A 13,860-nucleotide genomic window follows, 5' to 3' on the forward strand; every position below is an offset into this window, starting at 1 on the left:
TCAGACGTGAAATGTGAATATGTACTAGAATGTTAGTCAAGCCGTGATGTCAACAGACATAAGAGAATACATCCAAAAGAGAAATATTTAAGATGTGATGTTTGTGATTATGCAAGTTATCAATGCTGTTATATAGAAATAATGTGAGAAAACATTCAGGAGAGAAACACGTTGAAGGTGAACTGATATTTTATGCCTGTTGTTTAATCTTTAGCAGGGATTCCTCCTGGACACTTTCACTTTGCCCCAACATATTCGTTAATCAGAAAAAGTTTAGGCCAGTTGTTCCAAAGTTGGAGCCAATAGTCTGTGAAAGGCAACATACCACTTGTGTGAAGATAAAAATCTTATTACAGTCATTCCGTAACAAACACAGATGTATTTCAATTATTTAGATACCAGAGAATTGTCACTGCGTGGGTAATCATCTAATCAGCTGGGTTACCTCATCAGTTCATCCAGTTATTTAATAAATTGTTCCCCTAAATGTCACTAGCGACTCAAAACCTACAGGTGGTGAAATAAACATCACATCATGTATAATCGATTACGTACGACCTGTACCTTGCATTTATTTCCGGTGCACAGTGTAAGAAATTTACGACAGTGAGAAAAATCTGATCGCTGATTTTTGTTGCATTCTTCTGTTGGCGCCACTGAAATTAGCCAAATAAAGTTTTTAGCACCAAAATTTACTTTTTGTCGTATAATTAGCGCCATTGACGACGGACAGGGGGCCCCTGCTTAAGATTCATATAAGGATTCATTTAGGAAGGAAATGCTTGGAAGGCACATAATGCCTTCGTTTAAAATGTGGCTGAAGCATTTTTATTACAAACATAAAATACATTAATTTCTTATGAAATCCTATTTTCAATAATTGTTCTCTGTAATGTTTTTTAAAGGTTGGAATATTGATAAACATAGTAGAAAGTTTTATTGGATTTTTTTCTTGATAACCTATCTTTTTGGCTCTAAATGTATATTAAATTCATGTGCAGAATTGGAAAGTAGCATTTTTCTAACCTGGTGATTATGCATCAGATCTACTTGGACTTTCTTACGGGGCTTTATGCTATAAGTGTATATGAAACAAGTAGTAATCTTAACATACAGTTGAAAACATGCAAGAAAATAGATTAAATGTGACTTTTCTAGCCACCCCAGCTTAATTTGCATCATCCAAACATTGCAAAATTATTTTAATAAACCTTATAAAGGGCTATGTTTTCCCAACTCAGAACATACCTTAAGAATGAAACAAACGTATGAAGAATTGAAATTTGGGCCAAGTTGCGTTTTTTTTCTCGAAAATTTTACTAGTATATCATATAGGAAATAGACTTGTGGTTTAAACCGAAGACAGAGAAATTTGTAACTTCAGATCTTCATAACTATGTTATATAGCTCAACTATACAAAGTATAAGGAGAGCTATCCTACTCGATCCGGCATCGGCGTCTTTCCGCGTCCCCACCTTGGTTAAAGTTTTTTTTTACACTTTCTCTTTTTTCTACTTATCTCTGTAATAACTTGATGAATTTGATTAAAACTATATATAGTTATTCCTCATCATCACCCACATCATCTGACCTAAGGGCCATATCTCTGGTACCAATATTTCATTATTTATCCCCCCTTTTCACTTAGATTTTCTGGTTAAAGTTTTGATGCACTTTAACTCTGTCTCTGTTATTACTGAATGGATTTGATTCAAACTTAAAATACTTGTTCAACATCATCACCCTCATCATATGAAGCAAGGTGGATAACTCTGGAACATTTTTTTCATGAATTATTCCCCCTTTTTACTTAGAATTTCAGGTTAAAGTTTTGATGCACTTTCACTCTAACTCTGTTATTACTAAATGGATTTGATTCAAACTTAAAAAACTTGTTCAACATCATCACCCACATCATATGACACAAGGTGCATAACTCTGGCACAATCTTTTATGAATTATTCCCCCTTTTTACTTAGAATTTCAGGTTAAAGTTTTGATGCACTTTCACTCTATCTCTGTTATTACTGAATTGATTTGATTCAAACTTAAGATACTTGTTCAACATCATCACCCACATCATATGACACAAGGTGCATAACTCTGGCACAAATATTTCATGAATTGTTCCCCCTTTTTACTTAGAATTTCATGTTAAAGTTTTGATGCACTTCCACTCTATCTCTGTTATTACTGAATAGATCTGATTCAAACTCAATAATTGTTGAAGTAGTTGTTTCACATTGTTACCCACATCATATGACACACGTTGCATAACTTTTGCACCAATATTTAATGAATTATGCCCCCTTTTTGCTTAGAATATCCTTGTATAGTGTTTTGATACACTTTATCTTTACCTCTTTTATTACTTATTTTTTTTTACTCGGGCTATTGTGCAATATCTTCATCCACCATTGGAGTCACTCCAGTGACAGCTCCAGTTTCCTCAAATGTGCCTAGTTTCACTATCCAGCATCGAATAGTCGAGCGTGCTGTCTCCTGTGACAGCTCTTGTTTTTATGCTGTATTCATGAGACCTTACAGTCAGATAGATTATTCCCTGTAGAGTCAAAATCTGTCATCAGTTTTTGTATTGAGCAAACAGACACTTCCATAATACAGATTAAGTTTTTAAAAAATTACATTTTATTTTTATTTGGTCAGTCTCGGCATAATGTAGCAATTTTCAACATAATAAAACAATGTTGTGAATGTTCATCAGTCATAGTATAATGTTTTATTAGCACTGTATTGCATATACTCTATATAAAACATACAATTTAGTATAAAACTTTACTATAATTGGATTTGTATGTTTCGAATAAATTTTATAAAATTATCATCATATAATTCTAGTTATAACTATCTTATTCTTATCAGCTGTATTTTGTTTCTAAAGTTTTAATTAAGAGATGAAAATGTCTTAACAGTACCTTACTTATAAAGGTTTCATTCTACAATTATTTTCAGTTACCAGTTCAATTAAATAATTTGACTTTAGAGGGATGGTAACTATGAAATGTCAGATGATAGAATAAGCCATCACAATAAGCTGAGCAAGTAATACTAGCAATTGACAGAAGCAATTCCAATATCACCATGTAAAATAGTGTGTAAGGAATACTCTTCGAGAATCCGCATAGTCAACAAGTTTTGAAGTGTCTAGCTGTCAGATACTCAGATACTTCGTTTGCGGCTGCATTGTAGCAGTCCTGTAACTGGATGACTAGCCTGTTCCCTAGGGCTTTTCTAGGCGTCTGTTAATGAGTTTGTTTATGAATAGTGTAATGAATTGATCAAATTTATCGTTTTTGTTTGCTCAAGATGGCAGTTATTACTTGCCAACAAATACTGGCTGAATTCAAACCATAATCTCAATGTAGAACAACTTGCATTTTAGCTAGTCAAGACAGGAGTGTGACAAATTGCGGAATGATTATTAAAGTGAAAAAATACCGAAGTTTAAAAATGTGTTCTGCAAAGTAAATATTTTAAACTTTTCTCACCTGACTAATGCCAATTAGACACATTTCCAAATTTAAAGGAAACAACTCCCATTCCAAAGTAAAAAAAATCAACAAAAAAGTGTTAACCCACTGCCAAAGTTATAAGAGCACTTCTGAAAATCATAGAATCTTTATTCTATTTCTAATCACATCAAAAAGATGTTCCAGCGCTTTACAAAATAATTCCATTCATGAACATTGCGGATGAGTTAACAATGGTCAAGCAGTCCTTAATTAACTGGTCTCTATTCACATAGCCCATTAAGATTATATAAGGTCTATCAGTGGCAAGGTATTTCAGCCTGTGCTTTTAGCAGACAGTTTAGATAACTTAATGCAAGGTCACGCAGTGAATCTGTGATGGTCATAGATTCTAGGCACATTTGTTTTTGTTTCTCATCAATATACTTTAATAGTTAACCATTTGCTTTGTTATAGATAGATTGTTACAAATAGATCGGAAGTGTATTATTAATGGTACAATTTATAAGAGAGAGGTCTCAAGAGCTTGATTCTGTTATCTGAACGTTCCCTCCAAAATATATTCGTGAGGCCATTCGGCCAAACGCTAAATATAGAAATACATTTAAACAACTTTCTGCCATGACACGTTTGATGGATCTTTATTAAACATGATCCGTAGCATTATTGTATGGTCCTTTCCTAATTGTATCTAAATGGTGGAAAGTAGCAATACGTGTAAACAACTTCTCAAGAATTGCCCGATGAGTCTTCAACAGGTTTTGTCAATAACATCATTATACTGTCCTTTCAAAATTTTGTGTCAGATGGGGCCACTTTCAGGGGTTGAGAGACCTATAATAGAGATTTGTTTGAACAACCTTTTTATTAACGGCTTCACAAATCTAGTGTCAAGGTAGCCTAGCAAGCATGCTGTAAACATAGTAGCCCGATTGAATCGGTGACTCCTTGGCTCTGAACATGATATTGCTGAAACTCTGCTTTATGTCAGGCCGTGTATATTGATGCCAAGAAAGAAACTACAGGAAGCAAAGTTACCTGTGATTTACAGACCCTTTTCATTGAAGCTGGAAATCTGGGGTGAAAATGATATCCGCTGTTACATGGAAGTAAGAAGTCGAGGTTCAGGTGACTGTGGCCCAATAGCAAGCAAGAGTCGAGTCCTGTAATAGAATTTTATTTTTAGAATAAAGTACACAGCACGAACAGGAAAATGTAAATAAGTATTTCCTTTGAACATAATAGCCTGCTAAAGTTTTAAAGTGGACTGGTCAATCATTGAATTTGGGCAGTACCATTTACTATTCGAAACGGTGTTAAAAATTACTGATATAATAGCGAACAGTGTAGACTATGGTCTGCACTGATGGCTGCAAAGGCAGAATCAGTTGCCACCGGAAGGCTAAAGGTTCAAGAAAATGTTACATGATTTAGTCAAATTTGAATGATGACCAAAATCAATATTTCAGGACATTCATTTATTATAATAAAATTATGAAGTGTGAATAATACTTATTGCCTAAAATGTATAGAATGGAACAAACTGTTTGTCCATTGAGTCATTTTCTGTACCATTTTATCTTTTGTAGGTCTCTATTGATGGCAGACCTAGTCCATTCATAGACTGTTACTTTGAAATCAGTCAGCATTAGGACAAACCAGTGACAAGTTCAGTACAGATACAGAACATTAAAACATAACTACGCTACAGACAATTGAAGGAATTATGTACCAGAATGACATTCCTTGTACTTTTAATAATAGTGACACTGTGAAACATGGAGCGAAGCAGATAGGAAAGAAGATCTTTAAATGTAATTTTTGCAGCTATAAAAGTAGTAGCAGCTTTAATCTTAAGACACATGTGGGAATTCATACAGGAGAGAAACCCGTTAAATGTGATTTTTGTGATTATGCATGTCGTTCAAGTAGTGTTCTAAAGGTACATATTAGGAGCCATACAGGAGAGAAACCCTTTAAATGTGATGTTTGTGATTATGCATGTACTTCAAGCAGTAAGCTCAAAATACATATGACAATACATTCAGTACAGAAATGTTTTAAATGTGATTATACATGTCGTTCAAATAGTGCTCTAAAGGTTCATATGAGGAATCATACAGGAGAGAAACCTTTTAAATGTGATGTTTGTGGTTATGCATGTAAGTCTAGCAGTATTATGAAAAGACATATGGCAATACATTCAGTAGAGAAATGCTTTAAATGTGATGATTGTGATTATTCATGTAATTCACGCTATTATCTTAAGAGACATATGAGGAACCATACAGGAGAGAAACCCTTTAAATGTAATGTTTGTAATTATGCATGTAATTCAAGCAGTAATATGAAGATACATATTAGAAAACATAAAGGAGAAAAACCCTTTAAATGTGGTTTTTGTGATTATGCATGTGATTCAAATAATCGTCTGCAGTCACATACAAGGGCTATTCATACATTGGAGAAACGCTTTAAATGTGGCGTTTGTGATTATGCATGTGATTCAAATAGTCGTTTGCAGATGCATATTAGGATTCATACAGGAGATAAGCCCTTTAAATGCAATGATTGTGATTATGCAGCGAAGTCAAATGGTCAGCTAAAGAGACATATGAGTGTTCACACAGGAGAGAAACCCTTTAAATGCGATGTTTGTGGTTTTGCATGTAATGCAAAAGGTAATCTACAGGTACATTACAGAAGACATACAGGAGAGAAACCCTTTAAATGTGATGTTTGCGGTTATGCATTTATTTCAAGCAGTAATCTAAAGAGCCATGTGAGGACGCATTCAAGAGAGAAACATTTAAGTGAGAAACCTGTGAATATGCATGTTATTCAAGCTGTTATCTCAACAGAAATATGAGAACACATCCAAAAGAGGAATATTTTAAAAATTATGTTTGTGATTATGCAAGTCATCGATGCAGTAATATAAAAATATTGTGTGAAAACATTCAAGGGAGAGATACACTTTAAATGTGATGCTTTAGTTATGCATGTTAACTATCAGTTTTAAGATACATATATAAGGATTCATTAGGAGAGATGTGCTTGAAAGGCATATATTGCCTGTGACTGAAATTTTATTTGTTACAAACTTAAAATAAGATTGTGCATATTCTAAATCCTGTTTTCAATAATTGTTTTCTCTAATATTTGTTAAAGGTTGGAATATTGATAAACAAAGTAGAAAGTTTTTTTGAGTAGTTTTTTCTTAATAACCTATCTTTATGGCTCTAACTGTATCAATTTATTTGCAGAATTGAAAGTAGTGTTGTTCTAACCAGGGGTTGGTTGTTCGAAACTTTAACCAGCTGTTGAACTAACCACCAGTTAAATTTTTGTTCAAAATACTAGACTTGGTGGGAAACACTAGTATGATGTTTTGATTATATTGTAAAGAGTTTCATTGATCAAAGTGCTTACCTCATTCATTTGTTTTTCAACGTTTTCTGAAATGCAGAAAAACAGCTTTAAAGATTAATCAGCTGTTCGCTTAATCGCCTGTTAAAGTTTCGAACAACTGGGCCCTGGTGATAATGCATCAGATCTATTTAGACTTACTTAAGGTTTGTGATTAATCATATGAAACCAGTAGAAATCTGAACAGACTTTTGAGAAAACATGCAAGAAAATAGTTTAAACGAGACATTTCTAGCTACCACAGCTAAATGTTCATAAGCCATATGTTGGAAATTGATTAAGTAAACCTTATAAAGGGCTATGTTTTCCCGACCCAGATTGGTTTGAATGTTTGAAGTATCTTAAAAGTTAAAAGAAAGTTAGGAACAATTGAAGTTTGAACTAAGTTGCATTTTTTCTGGACATTTTTACTATTTACCATATAGGAAATTGACTCTCGTTTGCTGGCCGAAGAAAGGCAACTTTTTAACCAGATCTTCATAACTATTTTATTTTTCTTGTCATACAAATGAAACTTCACGTCAGATAGGTTTTTCATGTAGAATCTATTTCTGTCATCAGTTTAGTGTGGAGCAAACAGGCACTGCTATAATACAAGAAAACTCAAGAAAATCAAGTTGAAAAGCATTTACATTTTATTTTTTATTGGTCTGTCTCAGCATAGTATAGTAATTTTCAAAATACAATATATTAAAACAATGTTTTGAATGTTCGTCAATCATAGTATGATATTTTTGTAGTAATGTATTGCATATACTCAGTATAAAACATACTATTTTGTTAAAACTTTACTAGATCTATAATTGGGCTAATATATTTGGAATTTTTTTTATAAAAGATTATTATAATATACATCTTATCATAACAAATTGTTGTAATAAATAGTAAAATGGTCAAGACATATTGCTTTACAGCATCACAGTTACTTCATGTTATGTATGTTAGTATGACTGTATTAAAAGAATATGAAATGAAACTTGCTATAAACTTTATTAAAGGTGCATGGAATGAAATTTGCTGTAAACTTCGTCAATGTTTCCATGTTCCTTCAAAAACCATTCTCGTCGATAACTTACAAAATCTGGTACAAAGTTCTGACAAAGGATTAACTCACTATCAACACATTGTTTATCTTCGCTCATAGCCCATTGATAAAAATAACTTTTATTGTATGGCGCCACGAATTGCACCACAGCTTTATTTTCTCTTATTGTTTTCAACACAGCCAGGGTACTAGCTGCCTTGGTAAATTACAGGAACAAAATAGGTATTCTGTTCTTTGTTGTTGTTATTTGTAGACAGATTTTCAGCTGCTTTAGCTTTTCTTTTCTTTTCTTTAAAAGTTTTTCTTCTTGCATTTTTATACACCCGTTTCGAAAGAAACAGTAAGTATGGCATGTGCATCAGTCTGTCTGTCAGTTTGTCCGTCCATCAGTCATGTGAGAAAGCTGTCCAGCTGGCTTACGGAAGGTCGGTGGTTCTACCCAGGTGCACGCTTGTGATGAAATAAGGCATGCATTCTTTCACCATCAAAGCTGGAAAGTTGCCATATAACCTGTAATTGTGTCGGTGCGACTTTAAAGCCAACAAAATAAAAATAAAAGATCCGTCAGTCATAATTTGTGTCAGGAGCATAATTTTAAATTGAGTTAAACACTTGTACCAAATATAAACAAGATCCCTCAACACAATTTAAGTCAAAAGTTCCTCAATGCAAGTTATGTTATGGACTGGACAAGATCTGACATGACCTTTGAGATAGAAACCTTGGGTTTTCGCATGACACTCCATCTCACAGAGGTTAACATTCATTCAAAATATAAACCAGATTACTCTATGCAAGTCAAAGTAATCGTCTGGTCAAACAAATCCGGATGCACTCGCGCACTGACGGACACACAAATACACCGAATAGCCATTTGGACAACTTTGTCTTCGCTTCCGCAATTGGGCTTCACAAGAAACATTTAGTTTCTTTCCCTTTTGTATCCTTCCACTGCAGCAATGTGCATAGCCATCTACTGCCATTTGACAGAAGCAATTCCAATATCATCATGTAAAATAGTGTGTAAAGAATATTCTTGGAGCATCCGCAGAGCCATTAAGTTTTTAAATATCATGCTGTCATATATTTAAATGCAAAGTCCTCGTTCTAGCAGTCCTGGAACCGGATGCCAAGCCTGTTCTTTAGGGGTTTTCTAAGCGTCTGTTTATCAATTTGTTTATGAATAGTGTAATGTATTGATCAAATTTATGATTTTTGTTTGCTCAAGGAAGCAATATTTACTTGCCTACAAATACTGGCTGAATTCAAACTGTAATCGTAATACTGAATTACTTTTTTCAACTAGTAAAGACGGGAGTGTGACAAATTGCAGAACGATTATTAAAGTAAAAATACCAAAATTTAAAAAATGTTCCTTAAAGTAAATTTTATCGAATTTTTCATACCTGTCTAATGCCAAGTAGGCTTGGCATTGCCCAATTTAAAGCAAACTCGCAATCCAAAGAAAAAATCTTAACAGAAAAAAACTTTTTGCCTACTGCCAAAGTAAAAAGTGTACTTCTGACAATGACAGAATTTTTACTTCATTTCTAACCACATCAAAATGATGTTCCTGCACTTCACAAAGTAGTTCCATTCATGAACTTTGCGGATGAATAACAATGATCAAGCATCACTGCTTTCTAGCTGGCCATTTAGGTAACTTCATGTTAGATTACGCAGTATTAGTCTTAGAATTGAACCGCATTAATCTTTGTTTCTCATAAATGTACTTTTCATAGTTCGGCATTAGCTTTGTTATGAATAGAGTTTTACAAAATATGTCTGTCTTTTAGAGCTACATCTTTGAAAATCGCACACTTGTTTATCATCATTAGATGATTATGAAGACCAAGAAGTCTTAACCGGCATTTTATCAGAACTATGGCCCTTTTTGTACTTAGAAATTCTGAACTATAAAATTTCTTACATACTGACCAGCACTTGCAGACGAGCGATGACACCCGTAGGCGGTGCTTTTGTTAAAATATAGTACACAGCACGAACAGTATTTGTAAATAAGTATTGCCTTTGTACCTTTAGCCTGCTAAATTTCTGAAATGGACTGTTCCATCATTGGATTTGGGCAGTACCATTTATTACTCAAAGGGTGTTCAATGAAAATTACTGATATAATAGTGTAGACTATGGTCAGTCTGCTCCGATGTTTGCAAATGCAGAATCACTTGCCGAAGGCTAAAAGTTCAAGGAAATGTTAGATCTTATTTGGTCAAATTTGAATCTTGATCAAAATCAATATTTCAGGACATTTCTTTAATATAAAATTATGAAGTGTGAATAACAGTTATTGCCTAAAATGTATAGAATGGAACAAACTGTTTCTCAGTTGAGTCATTTTCTGTACCATTTTATCTTTTGTAGGTCTATGTTGCTGGCAGACCTAGTCCATTTGTAGACTGTTACTTTGAAATCAGTCAGCATTAGGACAAATCAGCGACCAGTTCAGTACAGATACAGAACATTAAAACTTAACTACGCTACAGATAATGGAAGGAAATATGTACCAGAATGACATTCCTTGTACTTCTAATAATACTGACGCTGTGAAACATGGAGGGACACAGATAGGAAAGAAGATCTTTAAATGTAGTTTTTGCAGCTATAAAAGTAGTAGCAGCTTTAATGTTAAGACACATGTGAGAATTCATACAGGAGAGAAACCCGTTAAATGTGATGTTTGCGATTATGCATGTCGTTCAAGTAGTGTTCTAAAGGTACATATGAGGAGCCATACAGGAGAGAAACCCTTTAAATGTGATGTTTGTGATTATGCATGTATTTCAAGCAGTAATCTCAAAACACATATGACAATACATTCAGTACAGAAATGTTTTAAATGTGATTACACCTGTCGTTCAAATAGTGCTCTAAAGGTTCATATGAGGAATCATACAGGAGAGAAACCTTTTAAATGTGATGTTTGTGGTTATGCATGTAAGTCTAGCAGTATTATGAAAAGACATATGGCAATACATTCAGTAGAGAAATGCTTTAAATGTGAGATTGTGATTATTCATGTAATTCACGCTATTATCTTAGAGACATATGAGGAACCATATAGGGAGAAACCCCTTTAAATGTAATGTTTGTAATTATGCATGTAATTCAAGCAGTAATATGAAGATACATATTAGAAAACATAAAGGAGAAAAACCCTTTAAATGTGGTTTTTGTGATTATGCATGTGATTCAAATAATCGTTTGCAGTCACATACGAGGGCTATTCATACAGGAGAGAAACGCTTTAAATGTGGCGTTTGTGATTATGCATGTGATTCAAATAGTCGTTTGCAGATGCATATTAGGATTCATACAGGAGATAAACCATTTAAATGCAATGATTGTGATTATGCAGCGAAGTCAAATAGTCAGCTTAAGAGACATATGAGTGTTCATACAGGAGAAAAACCCTTTAAATGCGATGTTTGTGATTTTACATGTAATGCAAGAGGTAATCTACAGGTACATTACAGAAGACATACAGGAGAGAAACCATTTAAATGTGATGTTTGTGGTTATGCATTTATTTCAAGCAGTAATCTAAAGAGCCATGTGAGGACGCATTCAAGAGAGAAACATTTAAGTGAGAAACCTGTAAATATGCAGGTTATTCAAGCTGTTATCTCAACAGAAATATGAGAACACATCCAAAAGAGGAATATTTAAAAAATTATGTTTGTGATTATGCAAGTAATGATGCAGTAATATAAAAATATTGTGTGAAAACATTCAAGAGAGATACACTTTAAATGTTATGCTTTAGTTATGCATCAGTTGTAAGATACATATAAGGATTCATTTAGGAGAGATGTGCTTGAAAGGCACATATTGCCTGTGACTGAAAATGTTTTTGTTACAAACTTAAAATGAGCCACACCATGAGAAAACCAACATAGTGCATCCACGCCGTCTGGTCAGGATCCACGCTGTTTGCTAATGGTTTCTATGATTGCAATAGGCCTTGAAAGCGAACAACATGGATCCTGACCAGATTGTGCAAACTAAATCCTATTTCAATAATTGTTTTCTTTAATACTCGTTAAAGGTTGGAATATTGATAAACAAAGTAGAAAATTTTATTGAATATTTTTTTTTCTGGATAACCTATCTTTATGGCTCTAACTGTATAAATTTATTTGCAGAATTGAAAGTAGAGTTTTTCTAACCAGGGGTTGGTTGTTCGAAACTTTAACCAGCTGTTGAACTAACCGCCAGTTAAATATTTATTCAAAATACTAGACTTGGTGGGAAACACTAGTATGATGTTTTGATTATATTGTAAAGAGTTTCATGGATCAAAATGCTTACCTCATTCATTTGTTTTACAAAATTTCCAGAAATGCAGAAAAACAACTTTAAAAATTAATCAGCTGTTCGCTTAATCGCCTGTTAAAGTTTCGAACAACCGGGCCTGGTGATTATGCATCAGATCTATTTAGACTTACTTAAGGTTTGTGATTAATCATACGAAACCAGTAGAAATCTGAACAGACTTTTGAGAAAACATGCAAGAAAATAGTTTAAACGAGACATTTCTAGCTACCACAGTTAAATGTTCATAAGCCATATATTGCAAATTGATTAAGTAAACCTTATAAAGGGTTATGTTTTCCCGACCCAGATGAGTTTGAATGTTCGAAGTATCTTAAAAGTTAAAAGAAAGTTCGGAACAATTAAAGTTTGAACTAAGTTGCATTTTCTGGAAATTTTTACTATATATCATATAGGAAATTGCCTTTCGTTTGCTGGCCGTAGAAAGTCAACTTTTTAACCAGATTTTCATAACTATTTTATTTTTCTTGTCATAGTAATGAAACTTCACGTCAGATAGGTTTTTCATGTAGAATCTATTTCTGTCATCAGTTTAGTGTGGAGCAAACAGGCACTGCTATAATACAAGAAAACTCAAGAAATCAAGTTGAAAAGCATTTACATTTTATTTTTCTTTGGTCTTGTCTCAGCATAGTATAGTAATTTTCAGAATACAGTATAATAATAAAACAATGTTTTGAATGTTCGTCAATCATAGTATAATGTTTTAGTAGCAATGTATTGCATATACTCAGTATAAAACATACTATTTTGTTAAACCTTTACTATAATTGGGCTAATATGTTTGGGATAAATTTTTATTTTATAAAACATTATTATAATATACATGTTATCGTAACAAATTGTTGTAATTAATAGTAAAATGGTCAAGACATATCGAGGGTTCAACGCAATAAGGGAGTATCTACATATAATTATTATATGTACATGTAGATACGCCCTTATTGCGTTGCTTTACAGCATCACAGTTACTTCATGTCATGCACTGCACTTAGTATGACTGTATTAAAAGTACATCGAATGAAACTTGGTATGAACTTTATTAAAGGTGCATGGAATGAAATTTACTGTAAACTTTGTTATTTGTTTCCTTGTTCCTTCAAAAACCATTCTCGTCGATAACTTACAAAATCTGGTATAAAGTTCTGACAAAGGATTACTCCCTATCTACACATTGTTTATCATCCTCATAGGCCATTGATAAAACTTTTTATTGTATGGCGCCACGAATTGCACCACAGCTTTATTTTCACTTACTGTTTTCAACATAGCCTGGGTACTAGCTGCCTTGGTAAATTACAGGAACATAAAAAATGCATTCTGTTATTTGTTGGTTTTTAGCTCGCCTAAGGACAAAGTGCTCAAGGTGAGCTTTTGTGATCGCCCTGTGTCCGTCATCCGTCCGTAGTCAACAATTTGACTGTTAACACTCTAGAGGTCACAATTTTGGCCTAATCTTAATGAAACTAGGGTCAAAAACTAGGTCACCGGGTCAAATCAAAGGAAAAGCTTGTTAACACTCTACAATTTTGACCCAATCT

At 33.5% G+C, this 13,860-nt stretch overlaps 2 protein-coding genes across 2 annotated transcripts in view; both read left to right on the forward strand.

The window, feature by feature from the left end:
- Positions 1-13,386, forward strand: part of LOC123539466 (zinc finger protein 836-like) — a 31,076-nt gene extending 17,690 nt beyond the window's left edge. The window contains exons 2-3 of the mRNA XM_053545266.1: positions 5,082-6,358; positions 10,471-13,386. Of these exons, the coding sequence (XP_053401241.1) occupies positions 5,219-6,358; positions 10,471-11,064 (1,734 nt within the window). The 5' untranslated portion in view covers positions 5,082-5,218 and the 3' untranslated portion in view covers positions 11,065-13,386. The remainder of the gene's footprint in view (positions 1-5,081; positions 6,359-10,470) is intronic.
- On the forward strand, positions 11,282-11,626 carry LOC128557636 (early growth response protein 1-like). Its single transcript, XM_053545344.1, has one exon. The coding sequence runs from the start codon at positions 11,282-11,284 to the stop codon at positions 11,624-11,626; it is 345 nt and encodes a 114-aa protein (XP_053401319.1).
- Positions 13,387-13,860: the final 474 nt, after the last annotated feature.

The sequence above is a fragment of the Mercenaria mercenaria genome, chromosome 1 (genome assembly GCF_021730395.1).
Source record: "Mercenaria mercenaria strain notata chromosome 1, MADL_Memer_1, whole genome shotgun sequence".
NCBI lineage: Eukaryota > Metazoa > Mollusca > Bivalvia > Venerida > Veneridae > Mercenaria > Mercenaria mercenaria.

Excerpts from the sequence above, each read along its gene's own strand:
- LOC128557636 (XM_053545344.1), top strand. The coding sequence starts at position 11,282 with ATGCATATTAGGATTCATACAGGAGATAAACCATTTAAATGCAATGAT.